The following is an 18,977-nucleotide window of genomic DNA, read 5'->3' on the forward strand; positions in this document are numbered from 1 at the left end:
TTAATTCTGGGCGGTGTCGTCGTCGCATCTGTGCAAACTGTAAACGGACTGACGACAGACGACAGGTCTTATTCTCGGGATGACGACGACTGGAATGAGAGGGACTGTGCCGCCGTGCCGTGGTCTCGTCCGGACCGGCTCAATCGGATGATCAGAGACATCCATCCTCCTTTCTTCCACAACTGAAGGTGAATGATCTCGGGTTTCTCGGCGGACAAGGTGATCCTGCAGGACAAACCCGCCAAACCCCTTGGCGAAAACCACCTTTCGTCAGGAACACGAGGTGGTCTACTGGCTGGTTGAACAGCCTGGCGGACTGCAGGTGGCTTGCTGTGCTGTGCTGTTCTGCGTCGATTTCACCTGGCCGTGTTCCGTGGCCAAACGCGCATCCTGAATGGCTCAGTGTTTTCCCGCAACCTGTTCGCCCCCCTGATTGACGTGGTTTGACTGGACAGAGGATCTCTGCGCCGTTCCTGACTCCTTGCCCTACCCCCGTCAGCTCCTGCGTCCTGTCCTGCGAGCTGACTGGATCTGACAGCGCAGCTCTTGGGGATCATCCAGGGGTTTTCCGCTGCGCCTGGGCATGGATTGGCAGAAAAAGACCGGACGAACAGGGTCCTGGGGATGAGTCGCCGTCGGCCGTGGACCAATTGTTCCAGCGCCAACGGGCGACACCAAGAAGGCCAAGCCCTTTAAGCTGATTTGCTGTGCTTGTCCAGTGGGGACCTGAACCTGAACCCGACGTGGCCCTTTTGCACGAGCATGGCATGAATTAATGAGGGAGAGAAGTTGAATGGAGATGCACAACTTCCAAGGAGTCACCGAAGAGAAAAGCTCCTTGTTTTTTTGGCGGGCTTCTCTGGGCCTCTCTGGGCCTCTCATCCACCGCCCAGCCGCCATGGAGCACGTTCAGATGAGCCAAAATGGCATACCAACCATTGGCTGGGAGTCCAGACTCCAGAAGAGGACGAACCCCCTCCCTTGCTGATATTCTCTCGCATTGGAAACTCATTGACGGCCATTGGGAAATCGAACAGTCCAGCCAGGCCGTTTGTTCCGGAAGCGAGAGACATCAGTGATCACAGACCAACTCTGCCTTCGTTGGGAAGCTTCCATCAGTCGTTCGAAACTGTTTCCATCGTTTGGCACCAAGCTGAATCCGTGCGAGAAGAAGCCAGAGACAGACAGACGCCGTTGAGCCGGGCGCCCACCCACGAGGTCGACAACCGTACCCCGAGATCCCAATCCCAAGATATCCGTACCCAGTCGACTCCGGTCGCGACGCCGCACTTCGAGACGACGCTACGCTCGATCCTGCGTAGTCCGTCCTGCATCCATCTAGAAGCAGAAAAAAAAGCCATCCGAATTCCGATTGTTAGCGCGTGGAACGTGTGAGTGACACAGACGTTATGTCCACCGCACACACACATTCTTTTAATGGGGGACCCATAAGATGTGCCAGATATCGTCCTTCGGTCGTATCCATCGCGGAAAGGGCTGGAAAGAACGGCAACAGACGTTCTCGGGTCCAAAGTGTCGTCAGGATTGGATTCAACCTGCCGACCGAACGTGCAACCCTGAAGAGGGGTTGAAAAAGAGATTTGATAGAGACCAGTCGTCGGCCAAGCTCTGGAAGCATGTGAAATCAGCCCCTCCTTCGACTTTCAATGCGATCCGCTCCCGTCTCAGCCAGAATGGCTTTTTTGTCCTTGCCGTGCCCATCCCATCTCGGCCGATTGATTCCGTGGGCATTCAATTTGACGAACGTCCATCTGACGACACACCTTTCGGTTTCTGCCGCCCGCTCACCTCATTTCGTCTTTCATATACCGCTTTGGGGGGTCATCCCATCTCATCTTGATTCCTAACAACACGTTCACCCGCCCGACGGATCAGAATCGAACAATCTCCAGATCATGGTGTTGGCGTCTGTGCCCCTGGGCGAATTTTAAACTTCTTGTCATTCGAGCCCGTTATCTGCAGTTCACCGAGTCTGTGTGGCCTTGTCTGTCCGTCTGATCTGTCAAAAAGTCAAAGCTCTGTCTGGCTTAGAACAGTCAACGGCCCCCTCTCATCAACATCAGATGCATCATGCCCCCTGTCCTCGTCAGATTCCGAACAGTAGAAGTGAAAAACACTGAAGATAACACACAATCGAGGAAACCCGGGATAGTGGGAGGGAAGATGGTGTAGATTCGCAACAGAGATCTCTGGCCCACCACCACCAGAGGCGGAGCGGCCAGCCGACAAGGGCTTCCTTACCTCGACCGCGGCTGATGGCCGTCCTTCAATCAACCACAGCGAGCCGCCATTTTTTCTTCAATCGCGCACAGCGCAACGCACTCTTTGGGGCCCGGTTGCTTGCTGGCCTCGGCCGCAAACAAATTGCGGGATGTGACGGTGCAGCCGTGCCCCCCTCGTCCTGGTCAAGCGCCGTCGCGAACAAATGAGCCCAACCCGGCCATCCCAGCCCTTCATCCTCGGCGACGAGTTCCGAAAAGAGCCTTTCTGCCCTTTGAGGATCCTCCACAACGGAGGGGCGGGCGGGCCACCACCACCACCATCGTGGGCGTCAAGAAAAAAACCGCCTGGCCGGGTCGTCCACAGTTGGCCGCAGCAACGACGACGGGTTCGCGAGAGAGGCGAGCCGCTTCCAATCCACTGTGCCCAGTCCACCAAGTCCAGCAGCCTGGGCTTGGCCCGGGAACCAGCCTGGAAAGGACGGGGGCACAAAAGGGCGGCGGGCGAGAACCCATGAAGTCATTTGCTTGTTCGGTGAGCTGTCGTTTCAATCATATTGCAGGTGGCCCCGTCCGCTTCAGGTGAGCGTACGGATGGGCGAAGTGCTGCATGGCATGCATTAGCACCCATCACCGCTTCGGCGGGCAGGCGGGCGCCAGGACACAGGTGCAGATGAAGCCGAGGGGGAGCGAACGGTTCGTGAGATTGTTGTGATTGCGCGATCTTGAACTCGGTTCATCTTTGCGCCGCCTCGGTTGCAGGTCCAACTTCCAAGAGGCCGCGATCTTGGTTGTTCAATCTCGTTGCTCTCTTGGCACCGAACCATGCTGATGCTTGGCTTCTTGGGGGCCCCTCGAGATCTGCCCTGAATCTCGTCCGATTCTCTTGTGATTGTCGTTGAAGCCGCAGGCCTGGCATCTCGACGACTGAAGCTGGAGAGTATCATGTTGATCGCTGGGCTCCGTGTATCTCACCGCCATAGCCGTCGCGTCGAATCCGACTCGGTCGCGAAGCCATCCATGCCCACGTGCGATACTGGAAAGACCCCATATCCGCCCATATCTCAGTCGACCGCGCTCCTTGAAACAATATGAGGGTGATGAACTGCCTTGAATAAGAGGCGGGATGGTGGGAAGCGCGGGGGTCACTGACGTGGACTGCGGGCGGGACAACCGTCTCAGCGGTCTGAGAATTAGTGTTCGCTATCAAAAGCTTCTAGAATGTGTTCAGAAGCTGTGGATGGGGCAGAAGCTGGCGGATGGTCGATGCAGCTGGCAACTGGCAGCCTCAAATTGATGACTAAGCTGCAGCTCATGACATAAGAAGATGATGACATAAGACAGCCATCACATCCGGCTGCCCGTCACGTGCGCCTCCGGCCCATCGGAGCTCGCGCAGCTTGGGACGACGGCGGGCTCTCACGGGCTCCGGAAAATTCCATATCATCAACGGCCCCAAACATCCCAGAAAAACCACCCTCCCACCCCAAGCCATTGAGGCCGCAATCATGGGTGCCAGCGAGTCCAAGCCGTCCTCCCAGCCGCCACACCTGTGGCAGGCGTGAGTCCCGTCCCCCAATTCCGTCCCGCCCTTCCTTAGTTGCGTGGGCCGAACCCGATGAAGCAGAGCAGAGAGCCGTGCTAACCTCTCGCGCGCGCAACAGCAAGTCCCCCGCCGGCCTCTCCCACGACCTCGTCGAGCACCTGCAGAGCAGCCCCGAGGTAAACCTCTTCCCTACGGCTCACACGTTTTTCTCGAGACCCCCGAACGCAATGCCACCAAACCGGCTCACCCTTGCGCGATTTCGAACCACCACAAAAGTCCATATATACACACACGATGCTAACCACTCCCTCGCAAAACAGACCGATGCGTCCCGTGCCCAGCTCTCCGAGCTCCAGATCCAGGCCCGCGTCGCCGAGGAGCTGAAGCGGCTGCAGGCCAAGGAGTCCGAGGCCCTGCGCCTCGCCCACGAGAAGATCGCCGCCGAGGACAAGAAGGCCGCGCCCGAGGGCCAGCGCAGCCACGAGAGCGTGTCGAAGGAGGTCGAGGCCCTGCGCGCGAAGCTGGCCGACCGCAAGAAGATCCGCGAGCTCCCCGAGGGCGTCGAGGCCGCCCGCGGCGCGGTCGTCCGCTGCCTGCGCGACAACGACCGCCGGCCGCTCGACTGCTGGAGGGAGGTCGAGGCGTTCAAGGAGGAGGTCAAGAGGTTGGAAAAGGGCTGGGTCGAGAAGGTCATCTCGTAAAGAGGGGCGTTTTCGTCGTCGTAAATCGCGGGGTTACAGTGGTCTTTTCCCCCATAATCCAATTGTTTCTACGTTTACTTTGTTATGCCGATGGGACGAGGGAGGATGACGTCGGTAGATGGGCGTCAGGGCGGTTCCAAGGGCGGGGACGAGAGATGTATAACATGCCACGGAACGGGCAAAGATAAAAAAGGTGTATAGATGGCGAATGAATTTTGGTCACATCAATACCCGTGGAGTTCATATTCAGGCAGTTCTGCCTCCTCATCTACTTTGGTCTCTGCAGTCTGCGTCCCCTGCTTAGCAGCCAACATCTCCTCCTTCCTCCTCAACCCCTCAGCCCTCTTGCGTTCCCTCCTGGCGGCGGCGTCCTCCCATTCGGCGCCGCCCTCGCCCAGCTTCGCCGGCGGTCCCGCGACGGCGCTCTGCAACGCGGCGCGGAACCTGGCGATCCTCGCCGCGTTCTCGACGAAGCGCTCGTTTGCGATGTCGACCAGGTCGCGCAGGTAGTCCGCCGAGACGGTGCAGCGGCGCGCCCCGCCGCTGTGGTCGTCGACGTAGCCGACCAGGGACTCGAGGCCGAGGCCCATCGTCCTGACGCCCACAATGGGGTGGACGGATGACTCGTCGCCCGGCGACGCGGAGGCGGGGAGCAGGTTCAGGGCGCCGCTTTCGCGGAAGCCGGCTGCGAGGGCGCACTTGAGGAGGAGCTGGGCGTGTGACGGGGACGCTGTGAGGACGTGGAGGATCTGTTGCGTGGGTTAGTCATGTGAGCGGGAAGTATGCAGGACCGGGTGGCAGTCAGAGTGACAACACGGGTTCGTGCTTGCATGGGCGGACGTGATCTGTTGCCAGGTGTACATACCATCGGCTCGAACTTGAAGTGTATAAGCCGTCGTCTCCGGCGCCCAGACTGAGCGGTACCCGACTCTCCGGAGGCAGCTCTGCTCGCCCCTGTATCATCCGCGAGACCAAGCTGACGCAGAAGCTCGGCGTCCGTACCACGCGACTCACCAAGCGGATCGTGCGATACGAACAACCACGTGCCGCCGCCTCCCTTCCCTCCGGGACCTGCTATCGTCGTGAGAGCGTTGCCCGCATCTTCATTCTGAGGTAGGGCCTCAGGTTGCGCCCCTTCACCTAGGGGCGAAGCAGACGAAGCAGGAGCGGCAGATGCCTTGATCCCCTCGAGAAAGACACTCACTCTCCCGGCGCAGCTGCTCGTCGTCACGAACCCGTCGACGGCGTTGAGCTCGTCGATGAGCTCGCGGATACCCACGTCCACGGACCCCTTGGGCGAGGCGTCGGTGTACTCGGCGTCGGGGACGCTGAGCTGCTCCAGGATCTTGTGCTTGCGGGTGGTGAAAGCGGCCGGCGGGGCGGGCAGTTGGGGCTTCTGCCGTTGTTGTTGCGGCGCCATGGTTTCCGCGATCCTGACTGAGTTGTGTGAGGTGGGGGGTTTTTTGGAGGGGTAATTGGATCACGGGGAAACGGGATCGAAAGGGCTGCTGCTTCTGGCCCGTTTCGGTCGTCGCAGGACAAGTCCCGTCTGGGGTGCGTCTGGTGTCTTGGAGTTCGCCTTGTTCCTTGTTGGCTGGAGGTTTGGTCGTGTAAGTGAGGTCTCGAGGCGGCCTGCAGAAAATTGTGTGGTGTGGTTGTTGGAGGTACTCGCACCGTGCCATTTCGATCAGAAGACACGGTGCCCTCTCGGCTTGCGAGCCGGTACCAAGCTCATCTACACCACGCTGTCCTACCCTCCGATGCAACCTCACCATAGATTGCAGAGCAGACCATTTCCCGGTATAATCAGGCTATCTGATGGTGCAGGTGTTGCGGCTTTAATATGTTGTCTTGGCTCTGCCGAGTTGCTGGTCGCTCGAACCTGGTTGTGACCCCTCGACCCTGATTTGCTTCACGGCTCCAGACAGCTGGGAGCCGACGGCTAAGAGGATTGTAAGATTTACATATTGATCTGCGGCTGGGGTCTTCTACTAGCTCTACGTTGCAGCGGTCATGGATGCGGAACTCGAGTGTCATAGTCATCAACAGGCTTGGATAGGTCTTGAGCTCATTGCTACGCAGCAGTCCCTCGACTGAATGATGATGAATTCTGCATTGTGTGAGGCATTCTTTATGTCTCGTAGAACTAGAATGAGTTAGGTGTTCGCCTGCATGCAAAACTTTTGGATGTGGTTGAAATTTATGAATTATTTATGAACAATCTCAGTTAGAGTGCAACTCTTCCAAATTGTACAACATGAAATTCATTAAATATAACACGGGATGATACTCACCAGTCCTCCTCACCAAGTTGACATGCCAAAGTATTGTTAAAGACCAACTACGTAATCCAGCTCGAATCGCAGTTCCTAAACTGGTGTTGACTGTCCGCCTGTAAGGTGCGAAGTTCAGGTGCTGTTTCTTATCTCAAGAAGACATACTCAAGCTCACCAGCTGCTCAATGCAGATTCAATCCTCATTGATTCTGTGGGGATCTTCTTCACGTTGACTGTTGACTTGCACGTAGCCCCATGTTTACCATGGCAATCTCATAGCAGGCTTCGGTAGCTCCCGCTTCGCACCATTTCTATGGATTTAATGAGCTATACGATCTGGTTCAAAGTCATGCGAAAGAGGTTGATTCGTTCTTGGGACCTAGCCAGGTCGTGTCTCCCGAGTTGCCTGACGGCAAGCGGGCGACAAGCACTACCTCCTGATCAGAGATAGCACTGGGATCATTACACGAGGCTAAGACGCTCGTATCAAGCTATGAATTGATATGAAAGACTCAGACGACTAGCCTGAAATTCGAAGCATTCCGTTGTATGTCATCCCAATGATATCGCGGGATTGGGAAGGAGGTCACGAGCAGGTTTTCTGGATGCTGAAATAAGCTTTTGATACGGCATGTCATAGGCTTAACATCTCGCACACAAAATACACTGCTGTTCTGTTAGAGGATTATGAGCCGTGGTCAACCGTCCCACTTTTGGCCCGGATGCGGGGTCTCAGCGGGACACAGGATTCAGAGCCGCACCTCACACCCGTCCCACCTCACTCTCACTTTCACCCTCAATTCTCAGGGAGGACCTTCATCTATGATTGATCTTTTCTTTCATTATCCTATCTACGTAGTAGGATCTAGTGTGTCCGCGATGAGCGAGACACGTCATGGTCTATGACCGAAAGCGAAATCCGGAACGCCAGCATGCTGTCCCGTCCCGTGCTGTATTTTCCCCTCCCGATAAACGCCGTAATGCAAAAGCCGTCATGCATCGTATGTACAAAGTCATTATAAGAGTCGCTCAAGCAGAAAAGCAGAGAACAGCCAATAACATGTCACAGGGATGAGACGGCCTGCTCCTCCTTCTCCGCCTTGACGACGGGCGCGACGGCGGCCTGGCCCGCCTTCTCGGCCTCGGCCGACGACGAGGGCGCGTCCTTCTTGGCCTCGACGGCCTTGCGCTCCATCTCCTCGAGGTACTGCGCGTAGCGCGACTTCTTGTTGTGGATGCCGCACTCGGTCTTCTGCTGGCCCTTCCAGCGGCCGGCGCGCTCGTCCTCGCCCTCCTTGACGGGGACGGTCGAGTGCCAGTCGCCGATGGACTTGTAGCCGCGGTCGAGCAGGTCGTTGTAGGGGACGTTGTGGGTCTTGATGTAGTCCTGGACCTGCTTGAAGGACCACTTGACGAGGGGGTTGATCTTGACGACGCCGCGCTCGTCGTCGACCTCGATGATGGGGATCTTGTCGCGGGCGCCGCCCTGGGAGCGGCGGCGGCCGGTGAGGACGGCGGCGACGCCGAGCTCCTGGTAGGCGCGCTGCAGGGGCTCGACCTTTGCGATCCAGTCGTACATCTCGGACTCGGTCTCGTACAGGCGGGCGCCGTACATGGCCTCGAACTGCTCGGTGGTGTCGACGCCGTAGGGCTTGAAGACGTGGAGCTTGACGTTGGGGTAGCGCTCCTGGATGCGGTTGACGAGGGAGTGCGTCTCCTGGAAGTGGTAGAGGGTGTCGAGGAAGATGAGGTCGACGTTGGCGGCGGCGGGGTTCTCCTTCTGGATCTTGGAGAGCATGTCGAGGGTCACGAGGCCGGTGAGGCCGAAGGCGGTCGACTGGAAGAGGTTGGGGAACATGATCTTGGCGAAGCGCAGGATGTCGATAGGGTGCATGTTCTCGAGCTGCTCGTTGAGGTGCTTGAGGTGGGGCTGGGTGAGGGAGATGAGAGGGAGCGCGGGGATGGACGACGCCGTCGACGAGGCATCGGTGGCGGAACCGTACCCGGACTCGACCTCTTGTTGGTCCAGCTTGGCGGCCTCGACGGCGTTGAGTCTGGGAGACGACGCCACGGAGGACGTCGCGGTGGCGGCACCAACTGCGGAAGACATCTTGGAGGTGTCGTGTGAGAGGTCACAAAGAGGTTGTGAGAAGATGAGGTGCGGCGGTGGTGGTGGTTGAGAGAAGCCCGGGGTATATGACGAGTGTTGGTGTAAGAGGGTGTGTTGAAAACCCGGGGTATATTCGCTGAGCACGGCTCTTGTCAAAAGAGATGAACCAAAAAGCAAATGACGCAAGAGATGAGTCTGGGAAGGAATCAGTTTTTGGGAGTCAGAGGAAAGAAGGCGAAAGACTGTTTTATGAGGAAGGGCTTCGGAGGACTAGGAGCGACTTACACAGCGGGAAGGGGGCGGGAGGAGTATCATTCTGGGCACAGGGCATCACCAAGCAACATTACTAATTTGATTTTTCCACCTTTCTAGACACGAACCCGATCGAACCAAAGGCCGAGAGAGGAGTTTGGAAGGCGACGGACGACTGGATCCCGCCCAGGTATTGCGCAATCGCAACTCGTCCAGCACGCATTCTGCATTGAACAAGCGCTGAGGATTTTGCATCTTCCACGACGAGGCGTGGTCTGGGAGCAATCACGACATCGACGCTAAACCTTTCGTGATGAGGGAGACCAAACATGATTGGTCGCAGGTGTCAGGGGACCCTCCGTACCGTGGACATCCCGCAATTGCGCCATCGCCCCGGATGCCGGAGTAGATTTACTTTGCAAAAATTCCATGTTGACGGCCGGTTCCCGGCAGCCGGAAGCCGTGTTTGGTGAGGGTATACATTGGGGCCGTGTCCCCCGTGTTCGCAGAGGTGAAAAAGGGCCCCGAAATTCACGATGATCTGGGGATTTGACGCCAGGACGATGACGGGGTCTTTTGGTCAACGAGACACCGGCGCGGATTCGCCATGATGATGCAAGAAGACGTGATTCCAGCCCGGGCCACTAGGCGGCTTGGCCTAGTGGGTGCGACGGAACGGCACTCGGTGGTTTCGATGGTGTCGGACGGCTCGGCAGTCGGTGGACACCGGCCCTCGGTGGATGACGACCAGCTCCGGCGTTTGTGAGCTGGCTGAAGGACGGGGCCAAAAACATGCCGCGCCGGACTTTGGGCGAACTCGTCTCCATCGCACAACCATCCCACCCGCCAACCAGCGACTCCAACAAGGCAACATCCATGGCAGCCGCGGTGAAAATTCCTGACGTTATCCACAATTGGGTTTCGACGTGAGATTCGTTTCGAGTTTTCGATCTTTATCACCGCTCCGAAGCTTCGCGCTGCCGACTTCGTCCGAGGTTGCTCACCGCTCCCGGGTGTTTGAAAGGATGACGGGAATGGTCGTGTTTCCTGAAGGCTTCTTCAGCGCGGACCTGAGTCAACTCGGAAGATTTAAGCTCTCCGTAGCCCAAGCCAGGGCTCTGTGACCTGAATCATCGAGAATCTCGGTCTTGGACTCATCCAATATTTCTTAGATGAGCCATGATGATGAGGGCTTCTCGGCCAAGTGTCTGGCCGTCACTCAGCAACCGCTTGGTTGGCAATGACAGCTCATCATCCCCATCGGACTCCTATCTCCAAGACTCATCAGGCCGATTGCGGCTGTCAGGAAGAGGAGAACATGACCCGAACAGGACACATCATAATCGTGATTCGTGCTGCTCGGGCGTGCGTCTGGCTTATTTCCGTTCTCTATCAGCGGGGACAGAGTGCTGCGGCCTGCTCAGCAATGATCAGTCATCGGCTACCGCGGTGACAGGATGACAAACGGGAGGAGTCGACTTACCTTAGTAAACAGATGACGGACTTATCTTAGTAAACAGATGACAGGCAACGTTGCCAGGAGTCTCGCAGCCCCTTAGCCCCCAAGCCAGGCAGTGAGCGTGTCGTGTGTGCTGTGCTGTGCATTAGGGGGGGCGAAAGAAGCGGTAGGGCTGCACCGGCAAGCTCCCTGACAAACTGGCGCCGGCACATTCGGACGACGGACCTGGACGAGGGCACCGCAGATCCCGGAGCCTCTTCCGCGCCGTGATACCTGGCAGTCCGTCACCACCTCATCCACTTGGGGGCCGGGATCCAGGAGCTGAACGGCCGGCGCAGGATCCAAAAAGTGATGTAATGAAGACTCAACGTGCCATTCGTACCTGGCCTAAAATGTTAGTACGCCGTGTCAAATTTTTAGCAGAGTACGTACACCTCCAACACGTGATTTATCGCATCCACCAGCGCCAACGCATGCCATACCAGCAGCCAATGACATACCGCCCAGCGGCTCGGCCACGGGATTTAAGGGTCCGTTTTCGGCTCCGGACCAGTGACGGACACCACCGCTGGAGGACACTGGAGGACGCTGAAGGAGGGGCCCAACACAGTCAGAAGCCACAGTGCAGTGTGTGTGCCCAGCGCGGAGCCGCCAGCCTCTCCTCTCCTCTTGCTCTTTTTGCGCAGCTGTCGTCCAACCACGCAGACATGTTTTACCTTCGAAACATGAGTCGGCCGGTTCTCTCTGAGTGAGTCTCTAAGCTTTCCCTCACGAGCGATCTGAGCTCCGAGCTACTTCTTTCTCTTACCCCCTCACGCCGTGCCTTCTCCTCCTCCTCAACCTCTCTTCCTTGAGCTTTGCTTCGTCCCGTTCCGTCGCCGACAGCTCTTATCGCTGTAGCTTGGTTGGTTCGTCGTTGCATCGTCTCTTCAGCCTCCGACCACCCCGCCTCGCAAAAAAAATAAAAATAAAAAAAGAAGTCTCCGCAATGGCCGACTCAAGCCCCTCCAAGTCGACGACGTCTCCCCGACCGCAGCTCACCTCGTCCATGAGGAGCAGCTCCTTTTTGCGTGAGCACCAGCAGTACAGGCCGCCTCAGCACCCGGAGAGCCGCTTCGGCATCGACACCGTTGTCGAGGACCTCAGCAAGACATCGGTCTCTCCTCCCAAGCACAACAAGAACTTCATCGCCTTCAATGGCGTCCCCTCGGAGGAGAACCCCCCGACCATTGTCGACAGCGGCCTGAACCACACCTACTCCCACCCCAACTGTGCTCCCCCGGCCGGCAAGAAGTCCACCCGTCTCATCGCGACGCTGTTCTATAAACCGAACGGCAAGCAGACAGCAGGTGGCAGCGGCGCCGCGACGACTGCGCCAAAGGCCATCCCGGCCGCCGCCGCCGCGTCTTCCGATGCGAGCTCCGGCAAGGAGTCCATCCCGGCCAACTTCGCGCCCACCCAGAACCCGGAGTCCTTCCCGCTAGAGCCCCCGACCCTCGAGCCCGAGAACCTCGACCACCTGTACGGCTCCTACATCTCCCCCATGTGCGTCACCTCCTTCCTGCACCTCATGTCGACCTTCCCCCTCCCGCCCGGCGAGTCCGACTACGCCTCCTCCCACCGCTGCCTCGACAGCCAGGAGAGCCCCCGCGTCGTCGAGCTCACCCTCGACCCGGCCCCCTGCCAGAGCTACCTCAGCCTGACGGACCTGCGCAAACACGAGCTCATCTACCGCTTCGAGCGCGAGTGGAACGTCGACGTCGCCCTCCAGCCCGACACCCTCTGGCGCCGCCACCCGCGCCTCGTCGTCTTCGACATGGACAGCACCCTCATCACCCAGGAGGTCATCGACCTGCTCGCCGGCATGATCAAGGACCGCCCCGACCTCGCCGAGCGCGTCGCCGACATCACCCACCGCGCCATGCTCGGCGAGCTCGAGTTCGACGCCGCCTTCCGCGAGCGCGTCCAGCTGCTCAAGGGCCTGCCGGCGTCCTTCTTCGAGGAGCTGCGCCCCGTGCTGGACGTGACCAAGGGCGTGCCGCGCCTGATCAAGGCCCTCAGGCGCCTCGGCGTCAAGACGGCCGTGCTCTCGGGTGGCTTCCTGCCGCTGACGAGCTGGCTGGCCGGGGAGCTGGGCATCGACTACGCCCACGCCAACGAGGTCGTCATCGACGAGTCCGGGAAGCTCACCGGCGAGGTCAAGGGTCTCATCGTCGGCAAGGAGAGGAAGCGGGACTTGCTCGTTGAGATCGCGGGCAAGGAGGGCATTGATCTGTCGCAGGTCGCCGCCGTCGGCGACGGGGCGAACGATCTGCTCATGATGGGCGCGGCGGGTCTGGGTGTGGCATGGAACGCGAAGCCCCGGGTGCAGATGGAGGCCGATACCCGGCTGAACAGCGAGAGCCTGTTGGACTTGCTGTATCTCTTTGGCTTCACTGGGGATGAGATTGAGCAATTGGCGTCGTAGGTTGGGGCGGTTTGTGAATGAACGCGGGAGGCGGGGGGAGCTTTGGCGCAGGGTGTGAGGTGAGGTGCTTTGAGGGGAGTTGGAGACGCCTGATTTTGGGGTTTTACGTGGGAGTATGAATTCATGACCTCATTGCTTAGATGCATGCCCTTGGGCCCGATCGGTCTCACATTAAGGCGATATCATGACGTTTCTTAACTTCAATTCTGGGTATGAAAGCCGGGTGGTGAACTTCCTTCAGTCGTGGGTGGTAGAGGGTAAAAGAAATGTGGTAAAATCTGAATTCTCCCTATTTACACATGAAAACCACCTTCCGCCCGTTGCACACAGCTCGCGCGAATGCTCGTCTTCTCTATGCCGGTATCATTAGTTCTTTAGTAGCCGTCCTTGCCCCACTTGTTGTACTTCTCGTGCAGCTCCTGCGGGAAGAAAAAAAAAGGTCAGCCTGAGTCCGGTTCAAATCCCGAGAGCGACCTCGTGCGCCAGCCGTATAACTGCACGCACAAGGCTCCCTCTCCCTCTCTCTCCCTCTCTCTCTCCTCGAGATCTACGCCAAACATCTTCTTCACGGGGTATAACGCACCTTGGGCAGAGTGACGTCGGGGATGATGACGGTGTTGACGGCGCTGGGGGCGTCCTTGGGCTCGTTCTTGGGGTTGCCGCCGGGGTGGTACTTGTACTTGCCCTCGGAGTCGGTCTCCCAGGGCATACCGGCCTTCAGGACGGCGGTCTCGGAGGTGGCGGTGGTGGGGGTGCGGCCTACGCGGGAAAGTCAGCGGTTTGCGGCGGAAGATTCGAGACGTTTTTTGGGCGGCGGAAACGCACCGAAGTAGAGACCGGCGCCGCCGAGCGCGGCGGCCATGACACCGCCGAGGATCTGTATACCGCAAAAAATTCGATTAGCTTCTATTCCTTTCGTTCATTGCTCCTCCCCGCACGCCGATTCCCTCCCCCGCCAAATCAGACGTATCTCGTTGAAGCGCAGTCGGGTCAGAAGGTCTTGCATGGCGGGAGAGGGATCGTGCGGTCGCGGCGGGGTGTGTGTTGTGTGTGTGTGTTCGTGGGATCGTGGGATTTCTCGGGGTTTGAATTTCAAGGTCTGGATATCACGCACGTAGAGCTCGGGGTTGCGCTTGGACTCCTGGGCGAGCTGCTGCTTGGCCTGCTCGTCGGCGAAGCGGCGGACGGAGGTAGAGAAGGTGCGGCGGGCGACGAAGGAGGCCATTGTTGCGGTCGTGGGTGGGTTTGGTGGTGGACGGGAGGTTTTGGGCTTTGGTGAGGGTGAGGTTCGGCTGTCGTATGATTTCGGAGCTTGTCAGGCTTGCGTTGCGGTTCCAGACGTTGAAATTCGGGAGAAACGATTGGCCGGGCTTACGGATGCGGGCTGATTGGTCAATTGTGGGTATGGTGGGCATTACCTCATCCTGTGGTGTTTTGGTGCATAACTTTCTAGCTAAGAGCTGTGCGTACACTAAGAGGTGTATGCTACTAAGGTATCTAAAGACAACTGCTGCATATCACCACTCAAACCCCAGGAGACTCTTCCAGCAGGCGTAGTAAGAAGATGAAATCGCCTATCAGAATTGAAACATATTGAAAGACCACCGCTTCGCACACGGCACTCACAGTGTGCCGACTTGCCATCTAGTTGCGGAATCATCGGCTCGACTGGCAGTTCCGTATGTGCTGTAGGAAGCGCCAAGTCTTGACCGGCGTGTTGCAGTGTCTCCCGGAAAGCCGAAATTTGTCGTTAAAATACCCACTATCCACAGGTAAACTTCGCGAGCTCACTGTGTCATCGTTTTAGATGACGGGAGGCAACTCCGTGAGGCGTTGAGAAGGGCCGGAGGTCTGTTTGACGAAGATGCAGACTTCATGCAACTTTCTCGATTTCATACTGTCGAGTGCCCATGCACTCTAGCTAGAACGATCGTCGGCTGATTTACAGATATTTCATGACATTTCCTTCTAAACTAATGATTTCCCTGCCTAAATCCCGAGAAGTTCTCTCAGTTATTGCCCCCAAAGTCGTCAATGTCTCGAATATCCCGCCACCTTTCGTCAAGAAAGCCGACGCTGAGGCGGACTGAAAGTGCAGAAGTGAGCTGACCAATGTGCCGGTTCAGCAAGCTGCGGACTGTTGAGCTGAACGCCTTGAGGAGGTTGTTCTCGCTCCGACAATGTTCTAGCACCTCATATCATCTTTAATCTACATTCATAGCTGGTATCATGCGTCCACGAGAAAGTCCTTTCACTGTCACTACAGTAACGATACAAGTTATCAGAGATTGGCTTCGGAATGTTCACTAAAGTCAGCTTTCATCAGTAGCTCTTTATAAATGACGACGCAACTCGAACTATAGAAAAAGTCTATCCATATCAAATATTCAGCAACAACCTGTTCCAAAATAACAAATCTAATCCAATCTTCGCTGCCAACCTTTGACTGGATAGGTACTTTCGCCGTACTCCAAAATGACCACTTATTCAATTCAGATCATCAACCGATCTTGGGTCTCTCAACGATTCCTGCTGTTCTAGGCCGTCCCAGTGCCCACTGCCGTCCCGTTAGCGGAATGCTACGAAATCGTCTTCCAGGGGTCTTCAGCCATTGAGGGCGGCAGCGACGACCGCGTCATGTTCGAGTTCGCGGACGAGTACTACGCCCTGCACAGCACCAAAGTGTGAGCTAGCGAGGAGGTTCGCATCAGCACCATCTCGAGCGGAGGTTCTGTGGCACTGGGGCCCAAGGGAAAAGGTTCTCTACGACCGATGGCCAGGACGGTGTTAACCCCGGAATGGGATAAAGAGACTGTTAAGGGAAGGAAGACGGTCGGGGCTGGGTAGTTCACCGTTGATATCGATAGTTCTTTTGAAAATTTGAACCAGAGTGAGTTTCCAACCTAGACGGGTGCTCTGTTCTGTTATACCTGATCATGTGTTACTAACACAGCAAAACTAGACACCATCTACATCGGAGTGGGTAAGGACCCTTCAAACGACAAGGTCATCCCCATTCAGACTTATCCTGCGCACCCCAACACGGTTGTCACAGTACATCCTGTGGTCAAGTACTACATTTGCTTCGGCAACCACCTGCAGGGCTTTCTTCTCAAAGCTATGGAGCTTGGAAAGGCGAGAACCCATCACCCATTACAGCCTAACTCGTGCCGATGAATCATGTGACAGGTCCCTATGATCGACTTTTCCAACACTACGAGAGCGAATGAGTTTATCCACCCGTCAGACGAATAATTCGTACACTGCCGATGACGCGGAGGGCATGGAAAGACGTCACATCCATTGAAAGTTCGACACAGCTGTCTGGAAGCCGTCTATCAGTAGACCCCGCCGTTCCTCCTATTCAAAATCATCACATTTCTTGTCTATTGATATTGTTCGGACCGCATCATATTCTGGCACGATAGTATTCCTACTCCAGTGACCTGATTCATCCGCTATCAAAGTCCCCCAAAAAGTGTCACGGGCGGGCCGTATGTCGATGTTATTGGCCGGAAACAACGACCTTGTTCTTGCTTTACTTCCAAGCTGTTGTGCCCTGGTTGCACTTGTGATTTGTGGAAGAGTTGGGCACGTCCGCACCGCATGTATAGCCGAATGAGAGTCTTCGAATGTGTTCTCGTCGCTTAAATACTAGCCGTTGGATTGATTCCGTATGCGGAAAGTGACTTCTTCAGGAGTTGGCGCAACATCTGGGCCAACAACTTGGACGGGATAATGATGCGTCACGATCTATGTAAAGAGATATGACCAGAACAACTCTTGTAACATGAACTGCCGCAATAAATTGAATTCAAGTAGAAAAGTGATGGGACAAGTCCATGAGTGAGATAAGTCGCCAATAAAGCAAGGGCTGGAGCTGGTTCCGCAAGTCGTCACAACTTGATCAACTCTTTTAATCTTAACACAGCTGGAGCATAGCGCTAGAAAGTCCGACTAGGGCTTTAGATAAATGTAGTCTCCATGTTTGATTCGATGAGTGTGTCGTCTTTCCCATGAAGGCACGTTTTAACGCGGCGACACAGCGGCTTATCATACTGCAGTGTTTTGATGCATCGTGTGTAGCTAAGAGGGATGCGCAGGTTCAGTCGTATAGGTTATCACAGGTGCTTGGATACAGGAAGACATCATAGGGAACACTACATGAGTAGACTGCCTGACACAGACGTTGGATCAGTTGGGTGGATGGAAAAGACGCATTCATCATGGGGGTGGTCAGCTTCATCGTGAATCATTGGCCACCTCGGTCCGCGTCGGAAAGATCCAAGAAGGCTTGATATCAATGGCTGACTACAGATATAAAAGCCACCTCCATGCTTGATTCAAAGTCAACGTCGAACTCTGCCATAAAAGCCTAGATGTGGCGACAACATGGCTTATCAGCCATATCTACTACAGCCCAGTTCGCGACGAGCCGTCGAGTTCTGCCTCGGTCTGGTGAACACCCTCTGCGCCGTCGCAACATTCAACCACATGGAGACAGTGTCGGTCAGCGACGTGCTCGCCGTAGTCATCACGCCGATCCTGGCGCTCGTGGCGGCATCTTTGGAAGGCATCTTCCAAGCAGATGAACCGGCGTATCCGCAAGCTGAGTATGGTTGATTTGGAGGGGAATGGGTTGAACGACATTGAGTGCAGACTCCTCAAAGACGGGGCTTCTTTGTAAGTTTCGAAATCCTCAAGCGTCGTCCGGCAAAAAGCTTGTCGTGCTCGGTGGCTGACGGAGGCAACCAATGACCAGGCGCCCTACCAGGGTTACGTGCAGGAATGTTCCGTTCCTCCAACCTTGGATCTATGCTTCGAAGCCTGGCGCAGGTCTCGAGACGTGCGGTTCGTGTCGAACCAGGAGACGGCCATATGCAAGAGCGCGGTTGACGGGATGACCCATGTCGGGCGGGAAGGATGCGAGATATGCGGGAACCGGACGAAATCTTCCCTTTTCGCGGCTGGGCAATTTCGGCATGAATGGGCTTTTCATGGATGTCGCAGAGACGAGCAATGCAAAGCCAACCTAACATGGAAGTCGACTTCTGCGCGTCGAGTCGAGTCGAGTGTCTTTGTCTGGGGTGACTTGGTGGCTTTTCGGCGGCTTCGTCCAGCATGTCCCTGTGAGACGGGTTATTAGGAACGGGTTTCCGAGCGAGGTCTAACCCAGAAGTCCGGGTAGATCGCCGCGAACCCTCAGCGTTGCAACAGCCTCCAACGGCCGTCAAAGGAGGGGCGGCGGTGGGCAGAAAGACGCGTCTTTGTGACACATGTCTCGGGCAAAACAAGCAGCGCAACGTTCCGGAATGTCAACGTGGAAAAGGAAACATGTCAGATTATATCCAAACCTCCGTATACTATGTATGGTAGGTAATGTAAGGTAACTTCAGGCTAGAACAAGACGGGCCTGTGCGCTTCAGGTCACGCTCAGGGCGCGCGTGCAAGGTCGCAGTCGTGCCTGAACGGTTCCATTGGTTCTGTTGGATCGTCCCAAGGAAATCTTCATCACCCCAGCAAAAGGCACCGCGTCGTTGGTTGCTGTACTACTATGTATGGTAGCAATTTCCAGCCAGACGCCCCCCGAATCCGGCAATTGTAATCAAAATTGGCTGGCACATCTGCGCGCCGTCTTGCATAACCAGGCGGCCAGAGCCGTTTCAGAGGAGGCTCGAGCGCAGTCGCTATCACGATGGCCTCAAAAGTGAATGGGAAATTGTTAGTGATGACAGTTTCCTTGGTCGGTACGCTAGTCCCGTCTTGGTGGTTATACATGCACAAAGCACGGATACCCAAGGATCAGTGACCCGGGCCCCCCTTAGCAGCCCAGCCCTGCCTTTCTTTCTCACGGTTGGGCAATCCATGCCTTTGGCCTTTCCATTTCCTACTGCGTTACCTCTCAGGTAGTCAGGTTGCTTTTTCC

General features: G+C 56.5%; 5 protein-coding genes across 5 annotated transcripts; 2 read left to right on the forward strand and 3 right to left on the reverse strand.

The window, feature by feature from the left end:
• Positions 1-3,748: 3,748 nt before the first annotated feature.
• Positions 3,749-4,487, forward strand: CkaCkLH20_03111 (duf1690 domain-containing protein; the record flags this gene model as incomplete). The annotated part of the gene is made up of 3 exons (XM_038885830.1): positions 3,749-3,801; positions 3,905-3,962; positions 4,107-4,487. The coding sequence occupies 3 exons, from the start codon at positions 3,749-3,751 to the stop codon at positions 4,485-4,487; spliced, it is 492 nt and encodes a 163-aa protein (XP_038749029.1).
• A 224-nt stretch (positions 4,488-4,711) lies between these two features.
• On the reverse strand, positions 4,712-5,907 carry CkaCkLH20_03112 (tRNA wybutosine-synthesizing protein; the record flags this gene model as incomplete). Its single annotated transcript, XM_038885831.1, has 2 exons — positions 4,712-5,236; positions 5,353-5,907. The coding sequence occupies 2 exons, from the start codon at positions 5,905-5,907 to the stop codon at positions 4,712-4,714; spliced, it is 1,080 nt and encodes a 359-aa protein (XP_038749030.1).
• A 1,919-nt stretch (positions 5,908-7,826) lies between these two features.
• Positions 7,827-8,873, reverse strand: CkaCkLH20_03113 (phosphoadenosine phosphosulfate reductase; the record flags this gene model as incomplete). Its single annotated transcript, XM_038885832.1, has 1 exon — positions 7,827-8,873. One exon carries the CDS (start codon positions 8,871-8,873, stop codon positions 7,827-7,829), a length of 1,047 nt encoding a protein of 348 aa, XP_038749031.1.
• A 2,699-nt stretch (positions 8,874-11,572) lies between these two features.
• On the forward strand, positions 11,573-13,051 carry CkaCkLH20_03114 (phosphoserine phosphatase; the record flags this gene model as incomplete). Its single annotated transcript, XM_038885833.1, has 1 exon — positions 11,573-13,051. One exon carries the CDS (start codon positions 11,573-11,575, stop codon positions 13,049-13,051), a length of 1,479 nt encoding a protein of 492 aa, XP_038749032.1.
• Positions 13,052-13,425: 374 nt separating this feature from the next.
• On the reverse strand, positions 13,426-14,276 carry CkaCkLH20_03115 (uncharacterized protein; the record flags this gene model as incomplete). The annotated part of the gene is made up of 4 exons (XM_038885834.1): positions 13,426-13,470; positions 13,635-13,810; positions 13,877-13,928; positions 14,166-14,276. 4 exons carry the CDS (start codon positions 14,274-14,276, stop codon positions 13,426-13,428), a joined length of 384 nt encoding a protein of 127 aa, XP_038749033.1.
• Positions 14,277-18,977: the final 4,701 nt, after the last annotated feature.

This window comes from Colletotrichum karsti (genome assembly GCF_011947395.1).
Source record: "Colletotrichum karsti strain CkLH20 chromosome Unknown Scaffold7, whole genome shotgun sequence".
In the NCBI taxonomy this organism is placed as follows: Eukaryota; Fungi; Ascomycota; class Sordariomycetes; order Glomerellales; family Glomerellaceae; genus Colletotrichum; species Colletotrichum karsti.